Here is a 22,469-nt window from a genome sequence, read left to right as displayed (position 1 = left end):
CTCAGCGCCAGTGCCGGGCAGCTCCTGTGTTAACTGACCAGTGCACAGGCTGATGGAGGAAGGGAGCGCGGGAGGGATGGGCAAGCAATGCAGCAGGATAACACTAGATGCCAACCATTCTGCTCTGACATTTTCACCCCGACTGTGTCCCTAGCTGTCTGGCCCTGCCTCCTCTGCATGTTGTCCCTGTCCAGGATGCCAGCCCAAGCTGCCAGGCAGGACCTCAGCAGACAGTGTCTGTCCGGTCAAAAGGACATTGAGCAAATGTACCCAGCACAGCCCCTTCCAGATGCAAATTAATAGTCAAGTCACTCATCAAAACAATGGGGTCCGGCTAATCCTTTTACAATGGGACTAATTGCTAATCAGACCGATTTCACACTGGCTGTTTCCCTTGACAATGAGGCTCCTTGGAGAATGGCTCCTGGGGGGATGGGAGCTGTCTCCCTGGCGGCACGTCTTCTGATGCTGGGACTGCCTGTGCACCCAGCGCACAGCTGCCTTCCTGCTCTGGGAGTATTTCCTTCAGCCTGTGCAGGATCTATGGAGCAGAGCTCACGGTGAGGTTGGTTGGGGGGGCGAGGGCGGGGGGGTTCTGCTGTGCTGAGAAACCCCTCCATTCCCACACCCACAGTAATGTGTTCCCTGCTTGCCATCTGCCTGTTATGGCCCCATCTATGCAGGCTCTGAGGGCAGCTGGCTTTCCTGGCTCCTTCGCCTTGTTCTGACTTGCGTCTGCTCTGCTGACAACCAGGGACTCTCCTAGTCAAGTCCAGAGTTCTCCCAGGGACCCAGCATGTACATGCACACAGCTGCTGTGTCTGATCACACAATGGCAGCTCCTGCTCCACTGCAGACCCACTGCGTAGGGGGAGCAAGGCAGCTGGTGAACAGCACCTGGCAGCAGAGTAGCTTGTTTAGGACAGGAAGTACAGAACTACACCATGTCCCACAGGAGCTGCAGGGAGCGAGCTTTGGGAAGGCACTCTTTTGGTTCAGAATATAAGGATTAGCCCCCAGCTTCTGCAAACATTGCCCCATGGTCTGCAGGGATTACCTGGGTGAGCAATGTTGCTCCATTTTGCATCTGAAATGCGGTGCCTCCCTCAGCAATGCACCCTCGCATATTCTTGGGGTTCATCTGGGTGCTGACGGAGAGAAGAGCACCCTGACTAGATCCCCAGCACTATTTTCAGCCACAGAAAGGCTTGCCTTCTGCTTTGCCACCTGTGCAGAGCTGGTACTCTCGCTGAGTTGCCCAGCCAAAGGCTACAGGCTGCTTTTGGAGCTCTAGTTACTGGCTCTTGACTTTGTTTTGGCTCCATGCTGAAAAGCCAGCTGCATTGATCCTGCAGCGTCCTCCCAGCAATGCAAGCATTGCAGGGTTGAGCCCTCTGAGCTGGGTTTCTGGGTCAGCTGAGTTGCACATCGTGATTTTGCTTCTGTGCTCTTGGGCAGTGGTGGGGCCTTGCACGGCAAAAGCTTTGAAGGTCTGGCCTTGGAGTGCCTCCTTTGTCATGGCCACTTTATGCACATCTGTCCCCCATGCAGGCTGCCATTCAGGCCTTGGGAAGATAGCCATGCTATACCATCCAACATCTGGAGCTTGGAAGTCATTAAAGGGGGAGAAGAGTATTATTGGAAAAGGATGGTGGTAGTAGGAAAGGCTGCTGGGGTAACTGGAGCTGTCTGGGAGGGGAGCTGTTACTGTCCCTCCTCCTGTGTATTTTATCACTTGGATGTGGCTTGTGTTTGCGACACCTGTAGCACCAGCAGGTCTTTGCTGTGTGAAAGGCAGCGCGGGGTAAAGGATGGCTCACAGGAGCTACTCATCCCTCATCCCACTTTCACCACAGAGCTGCTACGTGGCCTTGAGCAAGAAGCTTCCTCTCTGGGAGACTGTGGGGTGTTAGCCCCCTTGCCGAGGGCTGGGATTGTGAATTAGCTGGAGTGCATGAAGAGTTTTGCAAGTGCCAAGGGCTCAGTACGTGCCAAGCTCTGGGCAACTCAGCACGAGATCTGCACACCCCTCACACATGCAGCCCAGTCAGTGCCCTCAGTCCTGACATACAATGATGCACTTGTACACACATTAATCTTATACCCTCCCCCCCAAGGGCTGAGATCAATGCTGGGGTCAGATAGACAAATAGTGCCTTGGCTGAGGCAGTATCTTGACCATCTCTTGTCTCTGTTCCCCCACCTCCTGAGTGCCCAGCTGCAGTGAATGAATATGAGGTTAACCACAGCCACTGGCTCTTAAGCTTCCTCTGATCAACGGAGGCTCATGTGGTTGTGGGTAGATATATGTTGATGGGGCTGCAGGTGCTGTGCTGCCCCCCTGCCCTGCTGCACCCAGGCTGTCTCAGAAGTCCCAGATAATTCAGACAGACATGTCTCCATGCTGAAATATTCATGTGCATGTAAATATACTCCTTTCCTGCAGCCAGGACTTGGTGTCTTTGACTCCAGACCCAGAACCCATGAAGTCGAGGGCAGTGAAGTGAGGGCAAAAATGTGCCTGTGCCCTATGCCCTTCCCTAGAACAGTCAGGGTGAAGATGACTTGTCACCTTCAGGCCCAAGGCTAGCGGGACTCGGGATCCTTTGTGTTTTATAGCAGAAATCCCCTTTGGAAGCAAGGGAGCAGTGGTGAATGGCTGGGCCAGCAGCCTGGAGAGGCTTAGCCATGGCGCCAGCCCTGCAAGCTCCATACATGCTGTGCCTCACTCAGACCGGGGCCAGAGGATTCCTGTATTCAGGCTTCATCTCTGCACAGCTCATCTGGGGCAGCCCAGTGAGAGGGCTGGTGGGGCCATCTGATGGTTTCTGGGATGGGGAGATGGGCTCATTCAGAACTGGACTGAGATTGCCCGGTGTGTTTCAAACAAGCCGGTGAATGACTGGGGCCCTGAGAGAAGGAAACAACCTACTTACACTGTTGAGCCAGCCAGAGGTCTGCAGAGGAGCTCAGCCAGACCAGTGCCTGGATGAATGGATGGACAGATAGACAGATGGGTGTCAAACAAACTACAGGCTCTGCAACCTCCCCGCTGCCCCACAGCACCATTTGACTCCCCAGAGAGCAGACCTGCCTCTTTCTGCTCCGGGTTGATGGGTGAGTGTGGTGCCTGCTCCCAGTGGGTCAGAGTGAGCCTAGGGCACACTCCAGAGCTGGCTTCGAGGCACAGTGGGGAGAAGCATCTGGGCTCCTGTCACTGCACTCATTTGCAGGAGGTGATAACATGTGATTGGTCAGGAATGACCTGGCCGGTCCCTTTGGCACTGTCCTACAGGCAGTAACATTCTCGTGGGCAATAGAGCAAAGGGCAAGGTGCCCAGTTTGTTATGGAACCACTTCCCTGTTGTCCTATGCCCAGAGTACCGCCCCCCTGGCGCACACTGCCCCATCCCCTGGCTCTGGCCAGGTGAACTGGGACCAAACCCTGGGGAAGAGGTTGTACTGCCACGGTGGGGTGGTTCTGTCCTTGACTCTGCAAGCTGAGGTCGCTGGCCATGGGTGGCTATGGTGCAAATGGGATCTGTCTGGCACCACAGCATAGGCTAACAAAGATACGGCAGGCTGGCTAAATGAGGGACCTTGGCATGCAGTTCCAGCAGCTTTGGGGTGGGCTGTGCCAGGGAAGTGCTTGGAGGCAGGCAGGCAGGACTGCCTCGGTATCATAAGGATTTCACTGGGCTTTGGGATCTTGTACCCTGGAGAGGTTACAGCTATGACCATCCAGATACCAAGCTGTGTCCAGAGCAGCTGAATGGGAGGAGAACCTCCCAGCAGCCATCACCTAGGGCTTTCATCTCTGAGAGCCAAGGTCAGGACCAGGAGAGGCCTCTTTCTCAGTCCTGGGTTTGGGGGGCTGGTTGGAGCTGCTTGCAAAAGAAGAGGACTGCCGCATCAAGGCACTGGCTCTGGGGCTGAGCATCTGACCCCAAGGCTGCTGCTGCAGGCGTGAAGCAGGAAGCAAACTGCCTTATTTCACTCTGCTAATTAAGCTCCCCATTCCCGCCTCCACACACGCTCTCCCTGCCTGGCCCCTCTGCCCTGCCACCAGTGCCTACACAGACGCAGCAAGCAAAGCGCATCAGGGTGCTAATGAAGCAGAGTGCTGGACACTGGCGGCTCTGACTCCCCAGCTCGCCCCAGCCAGGGCTCAGTGAGAATTAATTACTGCTGCTCTTTGCTCTTAATGAACCTTCTCTGAAGCAAGAAGCATCAGCCTCCCTGCCTGCAATGGCCGATGAGCTACAGCCTCTCCCCACCCCCACGGAGCCTGGTCCCACTGCTTCAGAAAAGGGAGTCTGCAGCATCCAGCCCCACACTCATCCCCACACGCATGCTGGCCCAGCTGCAGAACCCCGGGCCAGCCCTGTTACCAAGTCCAGCGTGGCTTTGGGTGCCAAGTTCTCAGAAGGGAGCGATTTCCAACTTGTTGGAATTGCCTAAAAAAGGAGAAAGGCAGCGGGTTGGAAATGCTCAGCAGAAGTGGGCAGCTGGGACGGTATTTGACACTACAGCTCAGTCATTAATACTGCAGGGGAATCTCAGTGCAGGAACGTTTCCATCTGGCCTTAGTGTTACCTCTCCGTGACTGCTCTGGCTAAGTTCCCTTCTTGGCTGGCAGCCTAGCCCCCCAGCATGAGCCAGGCATTCCCTCCCCCCTGCTTCCCCCCATGGTGATGCTTCTGCCCAGCTTTCCCATCCTCTCCAGTGCCAGACCCTTGGGGAAGACAAATTCCCTTTGCCTTGTGTGTGCCCTGGAGCACTGGCCTTACTTAACCCTTTTTTAGAGCTGGGAGGCTATCACAGTCATTTGCAGAGGAGCTTGAGTACACTGAGTCATGAGGCTAGAACAGCATTGTTCACCCATCTACAGCCCCAGGCCTTCATGCCCATGACACAGGGAGTGCTGGAGACTTGCAGGGTAAGTAGGTGTCTCCCAGTGCAGGATGCATAGTCCCACGACCCTTTTCTGAATCAGTCCCTGGCACAAGGGGTGGGGCAGCCCTGCTCAGCCTGTTGCATCTAGGGAATGAAGCTCTGCCTTGAGCTGCTCCCAAGGATCGTGGTTGGAGCCAATACCTAGCACCTCACAGGGCTACATGGCCAGCCTGGAGCTAGATGATCACAGTCTGACATGCCAGGATGGAGGCTGCCAAGCAGCTTTGCCCACAGGCTCTGGCTGCAGCTGCTGGGGCCCACTCTCACCAGTCCCAGGCCATTCCCAGCCCCTGGATGACAACGGAGCTTGCACACTGGTTTAAGGTACTAGAGCTTGCCTGGGGCAAGTGTCCCTTGGTTAAAGCAGTAACTGCTTGGAAACCACCTGGCTTTGCCCATGTCTCTTTCTCTGTCCCCTTCACCATGGTATAGCTGCTGGAAGGTAACTGTGGCTTGTGCCTTGCAGAGGTTGGCAGTAGGGGTGGCTGTGGCATGGTGCTCTCTGGGAGAGGAGAGGGGATATTTCAGTCCATGGTGCCAGGATGAAGCTGTAGGTCATAGGCTGGGGAAAGGGTGCCCAGAAGGAAGGTTCTTCAGTGTCAGAGATTCCCTTGTGATGCTGGAGGGAGTGTTCAAGTGTGGAAAGTCCCTTGGAAAAGCCAAAGAGCAGTGCTGGGTAGAAGGTCTTCAGGGGCACATGTATTCCCTGCAAAGGCCCCAGCCCAGCACCCCTCTCTTGGGCAGTTCTGCAGTGGTGCATAATGTAAGTGCTTCCAGCTCTCTGCCTTGCCAGCTTGATGCCCTGGCACTACAGCTGTCACTGCAGCTGACCAGCTGGCTAGAACAAGCAACAGAGGAGTCCAGCTGGCCAGGTCTAGCCAGGAAGGGGGGTGGAGGGACAGTGAGCAGGCAGAATGGAGTTGCCACAGCTAATCCATCATGGGAACATCTTTGGGGATTAGCACCTTGAAATGTCTGTCTGGGTGGCTTGGAGGCCTGGTGAAGGAGCATGGGGTTTGTGTGTGTCTGGCCTGGTGGGCACTGGGGAGACTGAGGGGCAGCTGCTCTGGGGAGGGAGCTAGGCCAGCAGGCAGGGACAAGCACGCACTCCTGCAGAGCTCAGCAAACAGTGCAAGGCACTACTCCCTGGCAGTGCCATGGCACATCACAGCACCTGCCAGGCCTTCAGTGGCAGAGCAATGGGACAGCCCACAGGGATCCCATACATCCTCCATTGCCTCTCCTGGAGGAGGCCCTGATGCCTTACAGCATGGCTCTGCAACCACCACCCAGCTGCTCTCCTGTCCCCTGCCCTAGCAGGCCTCAGTCCTGACACAACACTTCAGTCTGGGTGGGTGGGAGTACAGATCATACAGCTTGCAGTCCTGTTCAAAGATGCTGGGCTGGATCTAGCTGAGAGCAGGAGTGGCTGCCACGTCTTGTCGCCAGAGAGCTATCTGGCATCTACAAAGTGTCACTCTTCTTGGACAAGCCTCTGCATAGCTTGCCCCCACCCCACTAGCACCAGGACCACCGGTCCTACTCCCCCTCTGAGACTGGCAGATTAGTATTTCTGGGCTCACTTAGTGGCCCTTGCTGGGACTCTATGCCCTGGTATTGCCTAGGCTACAGCAGGTTTCTGCGTGAGACATCGATAACCCTGGACTGGGGAATTATTACCCAGGCAGTTCCTGCCTGGTGATCTGAGGATGTCCTGCCCCTAGGCTCCTACAACCTAATCAGTGGGTGATATGCAGCTGTCTGCAGTATCTCCACCCTTCTGTAGGAGCCGTACCCTCACCAGAGGTCTGTGCAGACTCTGTACACCATTGCTTATGGCACCTGAGAGCCCCAAGACAGCTGGGGCTGTGGCACTGGAACCAGTATAGATTAGACTGTCCCAAGCAAGGTCAAACAAATGACTGAGGCTACTGGCAGTCTATCTCTGCTGAGACTCCCAGGGCTAGTTTCAGTGGCAGAGAAGGCTCAGGGCTGGTGATGGCAGCAGAGCTGCTTGCACATGGTCCCTCCTAGGGATAAGGCTTCAGATCTGAATTGTGCTGTGCTTCCCCTTCTTCCTCAGATACCACGGCATTTCACTCTGCACTGGATATCCACTGTGGCTGTAGTGTGAAGAGTGGCCGGTCCTATACCCTGCGTTTGTGTGCATGGCTTGCCAAGCCTTCTCTGTTTGGCTGCCTTTCTGGACGACTAAAGTGCCCCAGGAGGCATTGGCAGCAAGAAGCCTGAGCTTTCAACAGCAGCACAAAAATCACCTGCAGAGCCGAATAGATGTGACAGGAGCAGGGGCCAGGCAGGAGGCTGCAGCTGCCCCTGGGCACGTCTCAGGCACTGTGGCAGGGTATTCATCCATCCTGGCATGGATACAGGTGCCTGTGAGCCCTGCTGGGAAGGGGCAGTTACTGCATAGCCAGGGTGCTGGGGGAGGTGGTGTCTGTCACATTTAGAACTGGACTGAAGCCCAGGTCCTTGGTGGCTGGCAGTGCCCGTGGCTCTGAGTATGCCTTGGACCAGAGTGCATGACAGGCATCAGAAGTGCTTAGCAACCAAGGTCACTGGAAGGGGGAATGCTTGTGTGCAGCAGCTGGGGGCTGGGGGGTTGGGGGACAGGGCTAGGGAGAATGGGCATGAAGTGGCATTCTGCCCGGCAGTTCTCTTTCTGTGAGTAATAGGCAGCACCTTTGCCTCCCCTTAGTGCCATCTAGTGCCTGCTCCCACCTTGCCCCTTGCCTTTCTGGTGCTCCACCCATCTGCAAGCAGCTTCTCACCCGGCTCTTGGCAGAAGGAGTCTGGGTACCCCCCCTCCCTAATGGGGTCATCACCCCAAGGCAACTCTGAGTCCCAGCTGTGGCATGGGGAACCTGCCCCCTGCTGTCCTCAGTCAAGCTCAGGATGTCCACCAGTGAGTGCATGCTGAAGTCTCTGCAGCCTTTCCTCTACCAGGTTTCAGCATGAAACAGCCAGCCCCTGCTGTCACCACTACAAAAGGCCAACTACAGGACCTACCCTCAGGCCCTGTATCACTGACTTCCAGAGCAGCTGGCTCCCCTCTGCACCCTGGGCTTTGCCTGCCTTTGGTTACACATGCATGTCCTGGGATGGACTATCAAGTGTCCCCCATGGCTTTGTGCGGGAGATCAAAACTAGAGCTGGAGTGGGGAGGCCAGCCGCAGGGGGTGATGCGTGCAGGGCAGGTGTAGAGAGGAAGGAGGGGCAAGGGTACAGAAAAGGGGGGTCTCAAGAGTGCAGGGCAGAGTGTGAGAAGTGGAGAGCCCTGGACTCAGACTAAGAGCCAGGGAGCAGCTGGTGCAATGTGGAGACAGGGACACAACCACTGTTCCTCTGGGTTTTATGGACTGGGCTGGGGAGTGCATCCAAGGGGCTGCTTGTGCCTTGGTTGCCTCCCAGCTGCAGCTGGCAGCCATCCCTGCCTGGGGATGATGACAAGCCTTTCTGTGTACAGCCACCAGATCGGAGGGGGCAGAGGGCCAGTGCTGGCTCCTCATCAGCCCCCTTGCAGTGCCAGGTGCTGCCTCCACGGGCAAATAACCTCATGCTGCCACAGCCCAGAACTGCCTGGACTCCAAAGCCCCCCTGTGGGGCAGGGGACAGCAAAGCCACCCCTCCGCCCCCCTCCCAACCCAACCTGGCAGGGATGGGACTGAGTCCTCACCCTGCTCTGTGCTGAGGGCAGCCCAGGAAGGGGTTAATGGCCAGCCTGTACCTGCAGTTGCATTTTAAAGATGTGAAATTAAAGCCCGTAATTTATTCTCCCCACACACGAAGGAGCAATTAGTTCTAAACACGGCTTAATCAGTCAGCGCGAGATTGATTTCTGTAGACTTGGATTTGGTGGCTGCTGGCGAGGAGCCAGGCTGGGAGCAATCTCCAAATAAATGAAGTGCAGAGAAGTAAGCCATTACATAATATGATATATGAGGCCTGTAACTCACTCGCCTCTTCATTAGTATTCCACTGTATGCTGGCAAAGGCACCAAACTTTCTCCCCGGCACCTCAGCAACTTCTTCCCTGTCCACTTTTTGCCTCCTCTAGTGGGGCTAAACCCTTACCTTTTCACCTGATGCTCCCCTCACCACAGCCCCCTCAGCTAAGACTGGCACCCTGCTGTTGTGACCCCTAGCCCCAGCTAGCTGCCTACTGTGGCAGCTACAGGTCCCTTGGCGAGTCACTTGAAGCTCCAGCCATGGCTTCCCGACATGAAGAATTAGGAGTATCTTACCCCACTCCTGGGCCTTGCCCTTGGCTCTCACCTTTTTGGGGGGGCTCCAAACCTTATGACAGGGAAGCATTGCTGACAGCCAGAGAAACTGAGGCACAGAGCATGAAGGCAACTTTCCCAAGCTCATTCGGCAAGTCAGTTCTGCAGCCACGGGCATCTCCACCCCTGCTACTTGCCCTCGTCTGCCAGCCTCTTCTGCTCTGCAGGGTCTCTGAAGGGGCACCCAGGGCTGGGAGGGGGCAGAGGACACTTCTGAGGGGGCAGAGCACAGTGCTCGTAGGTCCTGGTGCACGGGGGCGTGAGGAAGAGCACTCACCCCTTTGCTGCGGGGTAGCCAGGGTTTCTTCAGCATCGCCACAAGTGACACTTGCTATTGTCAGCGGGGCTAATCTGCTGCGCGGAGCCCCACTGGCACTTCCATGGGAAAATTCCCCTGGACTCCGAGGGATAAGCCACAGGTCACAGACTCTCTCGTTTGTCTTGGATCGAATTCTTGCTGTTTCGCTCGGCATTAGCATCAAAGCAGTGGTACGAGTCGGTGGGCACGGCCTCCTCCTGTCGCTCCATTTGCAACATTGAAACTTGCTTTCTCCGGTGTCAAAAATCTCTCAAATGGCAGCGGGTGCCGGCAGTGTGCAGCGGGGACAGGCTTTGTCGCATATTCCTGGGTGGGTTGGGAGGACATGTGCATTTTCTCCCTGGGGGTCTGGTGCTGAACCGGCCCAACTTCTGTGCGAAGCCGCAATTGTGAGGTACTCAGGGATCTGAAGTGGCTCTTGTTTGTAAGCAGGGACTTTCCACGTAACCACCCTAGCTCCTGAATTCAAAGGGGTGGAGGAAAAGCAAAGGGTTAGGTTCTGTTGTGCTGACTCCTGTGCACATCCAACTTTCCTCCTCACATCTTGGGGGCAGGAACGAAGCAGCTGGCAGGACAGGAGTTGGGGGCTGGAGGGGGAGGGATGTGGCAGAAGCTTGCCCTCAGTAACACAGTTTCCCAGTATGTCTTTGCACTAGAGGTGGGCCCCAGACCCACAATCCAGATCAGATCCAGTATGCATGCCCCATGCATCAATGACCATTGAGCTGTCACAAGGTAGTACAATAGCAGCATTTGCCTGGGACGGAAAAATTGCTGCAAAGAAGTGTGAGAAGCCCCTGAGCCAGGGAAGTGAGGTATGGAGACATTCCTGCCCTGTTTGTTGCTTATGAATTACCCAGAGCCAGGCTCTGACCTGCTTTGACTGGGCCAACTGCTTGACGTTACTAGCTGGACAACCGAGGAACTACAGGCCATCCCAGCTGCTTGTGAATTGCTATTGGCAATGTATGGGCAGTCACCTAAGTCACCTGCTCTTATTTATGCTCTTGAATGGATGCTCCTCAAGGCCAAAAAAAGCTTTTGAGATGGCTGACTTAACCTTTGTGGTATGCAAATAAATATTCACCTGGGCGGCACCCTACATCTTCTTCCACAAATATTTCTATGGCACTGGTTGACTGATGTGAATGCCAGTGCAAAAGGGAATAAAAGGCAGTGACTAGGGAGCTGTGTCTGAGTCACAGTACTGCTGGGGGTGCAGCCAGACACAGCTCCTATTCAGGACTGGTTCAGAAGGTTCTGCTAATTTTATGTATGCTTTTTATACATGCCAGGGAACCAGACACCTAGATAAGGAGTGCAGAGGCCTCCAGCCCAATTGGTGGGCTGTATCTGGTGTGCCCTGACCATTCCAGCCGGCTGATTCCAGGGCGAGGATGCTCCAGAGGCTAGCATGAGCATGGATTGATGTGGGGTGGGGGAAGAGGGAGGAGCTGTTAGTGGGGATTAAGAACCCAGCAGAGTTGGGGAGGGAGAGGGAGGAAGTGTGTTTGAGAGAGTCAGGATGGGGATTGGCAACATGGGACTCCCAGGTACCCGGCAGCAGCAAGCCAGAGCTGCACTTTCATCTGGCCGTGTTTGGAAGGCAGACAGCAGGCTTCAGGTATCGGAGGGCAGGCTCTGCTAGTAGGAGCTGGGGGTCCAAGGGGGAAGCGAGGAGGGTGGAAGGGGGTGGTTCATATTATCAGGTGCTCAGGGCTTGTCTTGATTCTTACTCCCATGTTGCTGTTTCTGACATTAGGGTCAGTCTCCACAAGGAGCCACTCCTGGCTTATCCTGCAGAGAGAACATCATCATGCCTGAGAATGGGGTCTGGCCAGTGGCCTGTGTGCAGGGGGTTGGTTGTATCAGTGCAATGTCCATGTTATAGACTTTTCCCATGGCACTCACAAGTTCCTTTTTCGGCAGCCATAGAGAGGCCAAGCCCCAAATGAGTGATGGGGGCTGACTGCCCCATGATTTCACCTGGCCAGGGCAGAGGCTGAAACAAAGAGCTTGCCCTTACGATGCTCCTGTCCTGAGGGGGTGAGGTGTTCATTATCCAAGGCAGTCAGAGCCTTTGAGGAGTCCCTGTCTGGCTAAATCTAGTGCTTTTTGGAGAGTGCACACTGCTTCTGTAGTGAACCAGGACTTGGAAACAGGTGGCCTTATCCTATGGCTGCTACCCAGACCTGTGCTCAGCCCAGGGAAGCTCTCCTTCAGCTGTGACAGGTGTGGCCATGAGGGGACCAGGGTGCTGGTGCCTTCTAATGACCCAGGGTTCTCTGTGTTTTGTTGTCTCTGCAGAACTCGATACGGCACAACCTGTCCCTGCACACCAGGTTCATCCGTGTGCAGAACGAGGGCACTGGCAAGAGCTCCTGGTGGATGCTGAACCCTGAGGGGGGCAAGACTGGTAAGACGCCTCGCCGGCGGGCAGTGTCCATGGACAACAACAGCAAGTTCCTGAGGATCAAAGGGAAAGCCAGCAAGAAGAAGCAACTCCAGGCCACGCAGGAGCGTGGGGAAGACAGCCCATCCTCCCAGCAGGCCAAGTGGTCTGAGAGTCCTGCATCCCACGCCAGTGATGAGTACGATGCCTGGGCCGACTTCCGGACACGGGCCAATTCCTCGGCCAGCACAATGAGTGGGCGCCTCTCACCGATTATGGCCAACCATGAGCCAGATGACCTGGAGGACGATGATGGGACACCATCCTCCCCACTGATGTACCCCAGTCCATCCAGCACCATGTCTCCCTCCCTGAATACCAGGTGCTCTGTGGAGCTGCCCCGGCTGACTGACTTAACTGGCACCATTAACCTGAATGAGGGGCTCGGGGAGAGCCTCTTGGATGACTTGCAGGACAACTACAGCATGAGCCCTTCCCAGCAGCTCCCCTCAGGAGCCCTCAGACAGAGAAGCTCCAGCTTCACCTTCAACTCCAAGTGCTCAACCATGGGGGCTGCCACCAACACATACTGTGGGACTATCTATAGCCAGCCAGCCATGAACCTGATGCGGCGTCTGCCCATGCAGACCATCCAGGAGAACAAGCAAGCCACCTTCTCACCCGTCAGCTCATACAGGAATGCCTCACTGCAGGACCTGCTGTCCTCCATCTCCTACACGCACAAAGAGAGCATGGCCCAGGGTGACCTGCCCATGTCTCAAGCCAGCACCATGGTGCAGTCCCGCAGCCACAGACACAATGCCCTTATGTGTGGAGGTGGGGATCAGGGCTTAGCCTCTTACCCTGCCCATTCTGCCTCCCTAATGAAGAACAACACTTTGTATCACCCGTCACCAGCCAGTCACCATCCTGCTGTCAACAACAGTGCCTTACCTAATCCTGTCAGCCTTATGAGCTTGCCTAGTGACACATGCAGCATGGCAGCCATGCCCCATCATGGGCATCTCCATTCCTACGCTAATAACCAAGGGGCACATGTGAGCTTGCTGGATTCCCTACAGGGCCCCTACCAAGGGGCCATTCACCCCCCGGTTTTGGGCCAAGACAGGTTCCCAGCAGACCTTGACCTGGACATGTTCAATGGCAGCTTGGAGTGTGATGTGGAGTCCATTATCCTTAATGACTTTATGGACAGTGATGAGATGGACTTTAACTTTGACTCGGCTCTTCCACCACAGAATGGTCTCAACATGCCCTCATTGCCCAGCGCCCCTCAACCCACCAATCAGAGCTGGGTGCCAGGGTGATGCTCACCCAGAATTTCTCCACCAAGCAGTCACAAGGGGAACATTGAAACAAACTCTTTTTTTTTTTTTTCTTTTCTCTTCTGCCTTTATTTGTTAAGACAGGCTAGAGCCATCCATTTAAACTTGAGATCAACACTAAACACAAACCATAGGTAAAACATCAGTACAGGCATAGGACACAGCCCCATCCATTTCCAGGTACAGTACTGCTGGGTGCTCCAGACAAGCCACCTCCAGAATCTGCTGGAGAGCTGCAACTCCCACACCAGCTTCTAGACCTCATGCTGTAAAAATAAGAGAGAGCAGACAGGCATTGGTGCAAAGGGCAGCCTTGTTCAATCCAGACTGGTTAGGCAGGTTCCCTAGCTCACTGTGCCATTTGTGAAGTTCCTTAGCAAGTCAGGCTGGGTGTCTGGGCCCAAAGGGATTTGCATTTGTTGGGAAAACCTTTCCAAATTGTCCCCAGTGGTGGCTCACCCCTTGCTGCCACTTTATTTGATTCCCCCTACTCTTCACATCTGCTAGCCTTGTGCTGGGTTTTGGAGCCTGCTGTAGATGTAGTGTCCTGTAGCAGGGTACCTTGATCGGGTCCCCCCCCCCCCACACCTTTAGAAGGGCTTGTTTTAATCTGAGCATTTTCAGACACTTAAGTACCAATTGCAAGTAAAATGATCTCCTCTACTCAAGGGAGGCTCACCACTTTAGCAAGATCCCTTTGCTGTGTGTCATCTAAATGAGCTGCAGTCTGCAGGCCCTTCCACCCACCAAGTCCATACCAAAATTGTGGATTTCCTTGTACTGCTTAAAACATGTTTGGTTACCTGATGGCAATCTGGTGAGCAAGGGAAAGCCTGTGAACTATGTAGATCTAGCAGCTGGTACAGCATGTTGGCAGCACCCACGCACATGGGGCCTGCTCCAAAGTTGGCTTCTGGCTTCTGATCTCAGCCAACTTTGTGGATGGCCACGTTTTCAGCCTTGGTGCCTGCAAGAAAAACACCAATAACTGGCAAGTTGTCTGTATATTGCACATGTGTGCACATGCAAAGCAGGTGCTTTATCCATGGTTGCACACTCAAATGCCTGTTCTTTGGGCCCACTGTACTGTGCCAGGAGCTGGCCCTGTGTTGGGTGCTCTGCTAGCCTGGCCCCTCTACTCCAGACTGGCTGGGAGGAGGTGAAAGATAGGGGCTTATTTATTTGATTTCATGCACTCTCTTGCCATGGAATAATAATGGGGTTCGAAAAGCAGCTAGAGGAGAGCTCTGCTGAGAACTGCCTTCTGCTCTCAGACCGGTGACAGGGTAAATGAATGGACACAGACATTGTGGGTTCATATCAGGAGTCTGCTCCAGCCACAGTGTTGAGATCTGGAGGTGGGACTAGCTCAGGGGGTCTTGGCTCTGGAAGCATTTCAAAACTTGGGTCTGGATTGCAATGTGAAATGGCTCCAGAATTGGGGCAGCTCTGCTCCAGGGTCCCCGGCTTCTCTATGTCCCCTGGAAAGGGGCTTAGGGTTCCAATGTTCCTACTGCCATCCTGCACTTTAGTATTGTGCCCCTGGGTTTTCACATTAGTTTAACCTATGTTCCCATTCCTGCCCCATGGGTTACTGTGCTGGTTGCCATGAAGCTTGAACCTGGGGACTGCCAGCCTATGGCAGTGAGTGAGAGAGAGAGGCAGGTGCTTGCCAATCTCAGAAGCCCCCAAGGTAAAATATTGGGTTCTAACAATGTGAGCCCAAGGGAGGGACTGCTTTGCACCTGGGCAAATGCTGCCATGGGCACAAGACACCTGAGCTGGCCCAGTAGGTGACAGCAGTTCAAAGAGCACTGGGATGCTAAGCAGGGGATCAGCTTTCATGGGGAGGGGAGGGTCCTCCTCACATTCAGCAAGAATGGTGCCAGCCCAGGGCTTCTGGACTGGCTCCCAGTAGGACTCTGAATGGGGCCAGCCAGTCTGATAAGTCTTAGCTGGGGGGGAAGGCAGCAGTGATGCTGCTGGAGCTGGGCACTGAGGGTGCTGGTGACCAAATTCAAGCTGTGCAGAACTTCCAGCTTCCTGACCAATGCAGGCCTGAGCCCAGCCTGCCCAGAGCAGTGTCTACACACTGCAGGCAGCATCTGCCTCCATACTGAGTCAAACTGACACCTGCTCCAAGTGTTGCAGCCTGAGCTTCCCCATGCAGTTCCCTGCGGTCTTAGCTCTGGTGCTGAGCTCCAAAATGAAATGGAGCTCCTGGCTCTGGTGCCCAGCTCCTGCAAACTCTACTGGGGTTTGCTTTAGGTTTTCCAGTCCAGTTGACACTGAACCTGGCACAATCTGGGTGAGGTTGCTGGATCACCAAAGAGCCACAACCATTAGATGCCAAGGTGGCAAAGTGCCTCATCATTAGGGGCCAGGGGTCCCTGACTCCATGGGGCTGCCTGGCTGTAGCTATGATGAATCCTTCCTCATGGGCCTGTGTCCCCTTCAGTGTGGAAAGGACACTTTTGATCCAGGGGTCCAAGGCTTGTGATCTAGATTCAGGCTTACCTGGTTCTGAACAGACAGAGATCCATGGAGCTGAGTACAACAGCTCAGGTGGGTTGGAGTCCTGACTCGGATGCCAGGGGAGGGCTGCCTTCCCTGGGGGATTGGTTCCCCTTCCCACCCTGAAGTTTGCCCTTCTTTCTCTCAGCATGTCACTGGCTCTTCCATGAGTCCCCAAGGCTCCCCTAGGAACAGAGAAAGGATTCCATTACCAACTGATTATTTTTTTCAGTCCCATCCCTTTTCCATTCCCTTCTCCCTGCCCTCAGCATTATCTCATGTGCATCAAGGTCCAGGCAACATGTCCCAGTCATGGCAGCTGCTTCTTGCCTGGGGAAAGGCAGTACCCCGTGGGTGGGCATATCCAGTTGTCCCCCTTACCCAGTGAGGTTCCATCTGGTACCCAAACTGCCCAACATGTTTGCAGTGGATAATCACAAGGAAGCCCCATGTACCATTGATCACCTTTGCTCCAGGTACATAGCAGTCGTAGTCTATTTATAAAGACATTACAGGTTAATTAATTATGTTTACATTGTTTTATCATGTACAGAATTTAATATATTCTATGATATATAGTCTTTCTTAAATGCTTTTTTTTAAAAAAAAGTTACTATTTTGTTGAGAAAATTAATTCATTCATTTTATACATTCAGATTTCGTTTTCAGACACATTTGATTAGTCAAAAACAGAAATTAATAACAAGTGGTTACTTAATACCCTGCCGTGCACCCAGGGGGTGGGGTGGAGGTGCCAGGGACTGTCAGCTAGGAGGCTGGCATCTTTGCCTGACCTCTTTGCCATGATGATGCTGGAGACTGAGGGCTGGGGCCCCTTGCAAGTGCTGTGAGCATTTGGGTGTGGCTGTGTCCTAACTGTCCTTCCGTGCTTGGGACAAAAGGGAAGGGATCTAGTTTCTTCTAGACAGGTGATCAGACATGCATCTAACAGCACAATAGAGGGCAGAGGCATTCAGAGATATGCCACCTGCAGGTAGCATTATAGTCTCTGCTGACACTGGCCAGGCACTTGGGGCCTCTGGTTATTTTGTAGGAAGGCAGATTGATGGATACAATTTTGGTGTATGGCCATTGGGTGGCTGGGCAGGCGGCATGGGTTGTCACAGTCCATGCCCAGTTTGGCTTTGCTTCAAGTTCTCTGTTCCTTTTGGACACTCTGATTTTTGCTTTTGCTGGTGGGGAGGGGGGCAGGGAGGAGAGGGGCAGCATGGGGAGAATCCGAAATACCGGAGGTAAACTCTACCCACCTGTCTGAACCTGGCTGCTGGGTAACAGGCATCCTGACATTCAGCTGGCTTAGGTCTGTGGCCTGGCTCTGCCCTGTGCTGGTACAGTCTCACTAGGATGCTTGGAGCTGAGCATCAGGGACTTCATCCATCTTAGACTAGCCCCTGCTCCCTCCAAACCTCAGTTACTGCTTTCTACCCCTGCTACACACTTCCTAGAGTGCATTGCTGATGGGTGAGGGGAACCTTTGAGCTTACACCTGGCAGTAAACTTTCCTCTTTGAGTAAAGGGGAAGAGGAACACGGAAGCCCCTGGCAGGTCTGGAGAGCCCCTTGGCCTCACTTGGTCCTGAGCCATCCGATAGCACTGAGAGGTAGCCGCATCAGCAATGGGGCAGGGTAGTAGTAAGAGAAAAGACCCCTCTCCTGTGCCTCCCAGGCCTGCCATGCTCCTCCCTACTCATCCTGTCCTCCTTCCCTGCCCCGCAGTGTTTTTGACCTGGGAATCCACCCCCAGGCACGTCTTATTGCAAAGGTGTCTTTGTGGTTCGTGACCGTGGGGTTGTTGTGTGTGCGGTGGAGTCGTGTTGGTAAGCGTCGTGTATACCGTCATTGTGCAGTGCAAGGGGGGGCTGGGCAGTGGGTGGAGAGCTGGGCAGGTCATTTGGTCACCTGAGAGAGCCCAGTGATGCCTGAGTCTCCAGGGAAGGACCTGTTCAGCTTCAGGTGTATGAGGGTGATGTTAAGTAGAGGGCTGGAACCAGCTGGAGTGGAAGCCAAAATGTAGCAATGGTTTAGAGGTGACTTCTGCAACACCTAGGGCAGGACAGACAGGTGGCCCCAGGAGACTGGAAGAGAGTACAGCAGGCAAGATAGGGTAGGCCTGTGTGCATGGGGCTAGGACGGCTCAGGGATGGGGAAAGAAGAGATGTTGAGTGCCGTATCATCAGGGATGCAGATGGGGGGAGGGTGAAAAAAATGAAGGGTTGCTTCAGGAACAAAAATCCATCTCTGGGTTGGCCTTTCCCAAATTCTGTGGCCCATGTTCTCCAGGGTGGTCTGAGGCCATCTGTCTGCAGATTACACCCAGTACCTGAGGGTGGAAACTTGCTCCCCTTGGCAGAGCTGCAAGTCATTGGCCAAGGCTCCCCAGACTCAGCCAGTTTGCAAGTGTCTCCCAACAACCCTCATAAGCAGGCAGTTATAAGGTGCTTCTTGGCTGGCCCCAAGCAGCCATGCAGGCAGGGCCCAAAGTGGCCAGATGCTCTTACCCCATGTTGACTGCAGGGAAGACCAGGTCTAGGAAGGTCATGAGCTGGCCATGCTGTCTTCTACAGTGTGCCTGACCAGAGGAGGGAACAACTATGCTTAGCCTGGACTAGTCCACTGCTCTCTGTCATGATGAGGACATGGCAGTTCTCTGCCCACAAGAGGCATTATCTGGCCATGGGATCAAGTCTGAACAACGGTTGTAGCATACCTGGAGCCAAGGAACCAGTTCTGCAGCCCCACATAGAAGACCCCCAGGAGCTTGGCTTTTAACATTGCGGGAAGCACAGGGAAGGGGCAAGTTGGGTCTTAGTTTTCACTGCTTTGAGTTGGAGAAATCTGTGGCTGATGTTCAAGTTTTATTTTAAATTCTCTCTCTGGAAATGACTTCTGGACCACAGGCTACAACCCCACCCTGTAGGAAGCTCCTCTTCTGGTCATGGCCATCCAGACCTTAGCCTGCCAGCTCATTCCAGTGAGGATGGAAGCCATGTCTGTCCCCCTCTGCCTAAGTACAGCTGTTCTGCCTAGAACTTCATACCAGATCATCTCCCTTGGCTTCTGGTGGTCCCTGGCTGCAGTGACCCCGAACACTACCCCAGGCTAGGAGTGAGCGATCTGGTAGAGGAGAAGGCTCTACGGAGAAGGGAGGGTGCTCTGGAGTGACCAGCTCCAGCAGTTTGCTTTATACAGATGTTTTGGTTCATTCTTTCCCTCATATTTATAACTGTACAGACTTGGGGGGAGGGTTTCTGACAGGCTGTTATCTCTCACCGCACATATATTGTAGGCGATGTAACCTTCTTGATTGTGCTATTAGAGTTTGTGTATGTGGCAATGTAAAGAACTGTGTATAGTGCATTGTACAGCATATTTTCATGAATAAAATTGTTTTAAATATTACAGGCCTGGCTGTTGGCTTCAGTGTGTGTGTGTACAGGTATGTGCCTGGGTCTGCATGCATGTGTGGATATGTGCAGGCACACACATGCTTTCTGGTGCATGAGCATGAGAATGGATGGAGAAGGCAGCAATAATGGTGACTCAGAGAGAGAGAGAGAGAGATGGACAATGAAATGGTCCTCTATGACCCTTGGGCTGGGATGATGAAAGACCAAATGGAGTTCAGAAGAAGAGCATGACATGCAAATGCCCATCAGTTTAGACGGTCCTTCTGGGGTGATGGGATATTTCTCACCCCAGCTGTCATTGTTGTGAGACGGTCCAGGATGCAGAACATCAGAACTGGTCACTAGGGGACAAGAACAAATATCCTCAGATCTGCCACTGGCCTACCAGCAAGGCCCTGGGGATGGAGAGTAGAGTCTCTAGCACTTTCAGGGCTGGGCTGGACCCAGGGTGATGGGCAACATGAAGACTCAGTAAATAACTTGTTTTGTAGAGAAGGCACTAGTACCTCTGTGGGGAAAAAGCAGTTGTCTGTGCCACAGCCATGCAAGGACATGAGAAAGCAGATGGTGTAGAGTAGTTGTGGCTGGGCATGTGAATGGCTCTGGGTCTCCATGTGATTGCTGCGCTGTTAGTAGGAGTCATTCACCGAGAATGCAGCCCATTCCCAGTGACCCAGGCAGTCGCCACTGTAGAATATCCCTGCCTGTCCTCCTCAGGCTGCCTCCACCCTGTGCCCCTTCTGCAGTTCAATACCACTAGCCCCCCTGCTATTCCAAGTCTCTTCTGCCCTTTGATGCCAGAAGCCCTTCCCCCTTGTCATCATCCTCTTTCTAGCTAATGCTGTCCTACTCCAAGGTCCTTCTGCTCCCATGTGTGTCTGCATCCTCTCTGCCACCTCCCAACTCTGAATGGTGGTCTGTGAGTGATGCCTTATGCCAGCCCTTGCCTAGGTGAGACTATCATTCTTTGGTGGCTAAATTTGCACTTGGGTGATTCATTTACGCTCCAACAGTGTGTGCCTTCACTTGCCAGTGGCCTGTCCATACCAGCATTGAGTTCCCAAATGCAGAGCCCATGTTTGAAAAGTGGGCTTTTGACTATTTTTTAAAATAAGAAAATAACAATGTAAGTCACTACGCTATGCACTCTGTGAAACCTGGTCCTGAGCTATGGGTAGGTTGCATGACCCAAAGGCACTATTCTGCTCAGCTGGTCCAACTGGCTGCAGAGCAGGACCATCACGCCATGATCTGTGTGTGACAGGAGCGCAAGTGCTTGTGGTTGAGGTACTGCCTCTTCTCTTCATGTCAATCTGGTTTTTTTTTTAAACCTACCACCCTAATCATAAAACAGCCTGTAAAACTGGATTATGTATTAAACCTATCACAGAGGCTAGAAACATGTACAAGAGAGTGAAAAAAAATATTTCTCCTGCATTATCTTGACATTTTTATTGATAACTATTTTTACTGACTTTTAACTTTTACTGATACTTCAGATAATTGATAGCCTGTATCACAGCACTCACCCACTGCTCGCTGCCCACTGATGCCAACCTCCTCCTTTGTTAATATCCTTCTTCTCCACACTGCCCATCCCACCTTCCATTTCCAGGAATACATGCAGGTATCAGAGCAGGAGCCTTTGAAACACCTGCCACTAAAGCTGCCTCCATATTTCCTGTTTAGTATCCCTTCCAGTCATCCAGATCCCCGCAATATTCCCATTGTGGGATAACCTTTTTTCAGCTTTTGCAAGACATTTTCAAAATCTCCTAAGTGACTTGGGAACATAATTCTCATTTTCAGAAGTGACTTACACTTCTGAGGCTAGATCTTGAGGAACCTATGTGTCTTTCTAAATGTAGAGAAGGGCCTTGAGAGAGTTATACAAGCATCCGAGCTAAATAGGCTCCTAAGGGCTAGATTTTTAAAGTATCCAGGCACCTAAAGCAGAAAATCAGTGCTTGGTAGGGTTTTTAAAACACCGAAGTGATTTGGGTGATACATTCCTATTGGAAGCAGTAGTTAATTCCACCATACATTTGCCCGCCTGTCCAGGTACCAAAATACTCTGGATCATTGCTCTGAAGGCATTTGTAAAAGTAGGAATTAGGCTTCCAAATCCATTTTGAAAATGTTCTCATTGGATCTCTTGCCCAACAAGAATATTTTGTGGGAAAGACTGAGGGGTAAATACCCTAGCCCCAGACGTTCTGAATGCAAGGAGAATTTACAGATTGATTGTCTGTAGGTATAACTAAGTGACCCAGGTACCTGCTAAAAGGTAGGGATACAAAGCTAGAATTTGGAAGGGAAATTGTTTTTGTGGACAAAAAGGGACACAGAATGCTCTAAGGGAAATTGGTCCGAAGGTTTGAGGGTATCATGCTTTGCACATGTAGTATAGAGGCTACAGATTTTTCGGTTCAGTCCTCCTATTCTAAGCCTAGAAAGACTACATAGTGGGCATGTCTACACATGCATTAACATGATTTATTTAATGTGCATTAAATCCAGTACCTTATTGTGTGCATTAGTCTGTCTAAATGCACATTAACTAAAGGACGTGGAACACATCTACACATGCGCTTTAATGTGCAATGGCTTATTTTAATGCATAATAAAGCATCACGTAAAATGTGCTTTTAATTTAATGTGCATTAAAATAGGCTAATGCGCATCAAAGCATCACTTAAAAAGAGTTTGCTTTAGTTAATTCGCATTAAGCCAGGCTAATGCACATGTTCCTAGTATCTCACAGTGGAGGGTGTGTCTATACACGTGCTTTAATGCACATTAGCCTTTTAATACACATTAAAGTGCAATTTTAATGCACATTAAAGTGTCACTAAGGGCATTTTTACACATGCTTAGGCTGTGGCACCAGGCACTTTTAATTAGTGAGCTGTGCAAATTAAAAGTGATTGCACAGTATGTCCCTGCACTGAGAAAATGGTGGCAGTGAGCTTTGAACTAAAGCACATCAAACATGTTTTAGTTCAAAGCACACTACCAGCATTTTCTCAGCGTGGAAGTGCACTGAACTGTTGATACACATGATATGCAAGGTTGCCAGAGAGCATTAACTTATGTGCTCCAGCAGACTTGATTAATCAAGTCTCGCTCTGACTTGCTGGATTTCCAGTGCATTGGAGCAGGGTCCCCACATGTATGTAAATGCCCTAAAAAACTGTGTTATTTAGTTAATGTG

At 52.7% G+C, this 22,469-nt stretch overlaps 1 protein-coding gene across 1 annotated transcript in view; it reads left to right on the top strand.

Moving 5' to 3' along the window:
* The window catches only part of FOXO6 (forkhead box O6), a 95,125-nt gene extending 75,878 nt beyond the window's left edge, over positions 1-19,247 (top strand). The window contains exon 2 of the mRNA XM_090057776.1: positions 11,884-19,247. Coding sequence (XP_089913902.1) covers positions 11,884-13,296 — 1,413 coding nt within the window. The 3' untranslated portion in view covers positions 13,297-19,247. The remainder of the gene's footprint in view (positions 1-11,883) is intronic.
* Positions 19,248-22,469: the final 3,222 nt, after the last annotated feature.

The sequence above is a fragment of the Crocodylus siamensis genome, chromosome 7 (genome assembly GCF_052110815.1).
Source record: "Crocodylus siamensis isolate JL-2025a chromosome 7, ASM5211081v1, whole genome shotgun sequence".
Taxonomy (NCBI): Eukaryota; Metazoa; Chordata; order Crocodylia; family Crocodylidae; genus Crocodylus; species Crocodylus siamensis.
Note: the sequence above shows the minus strand (reverse complement) of the source record. Positions and strands in the feature narration are given on the sequence as shown.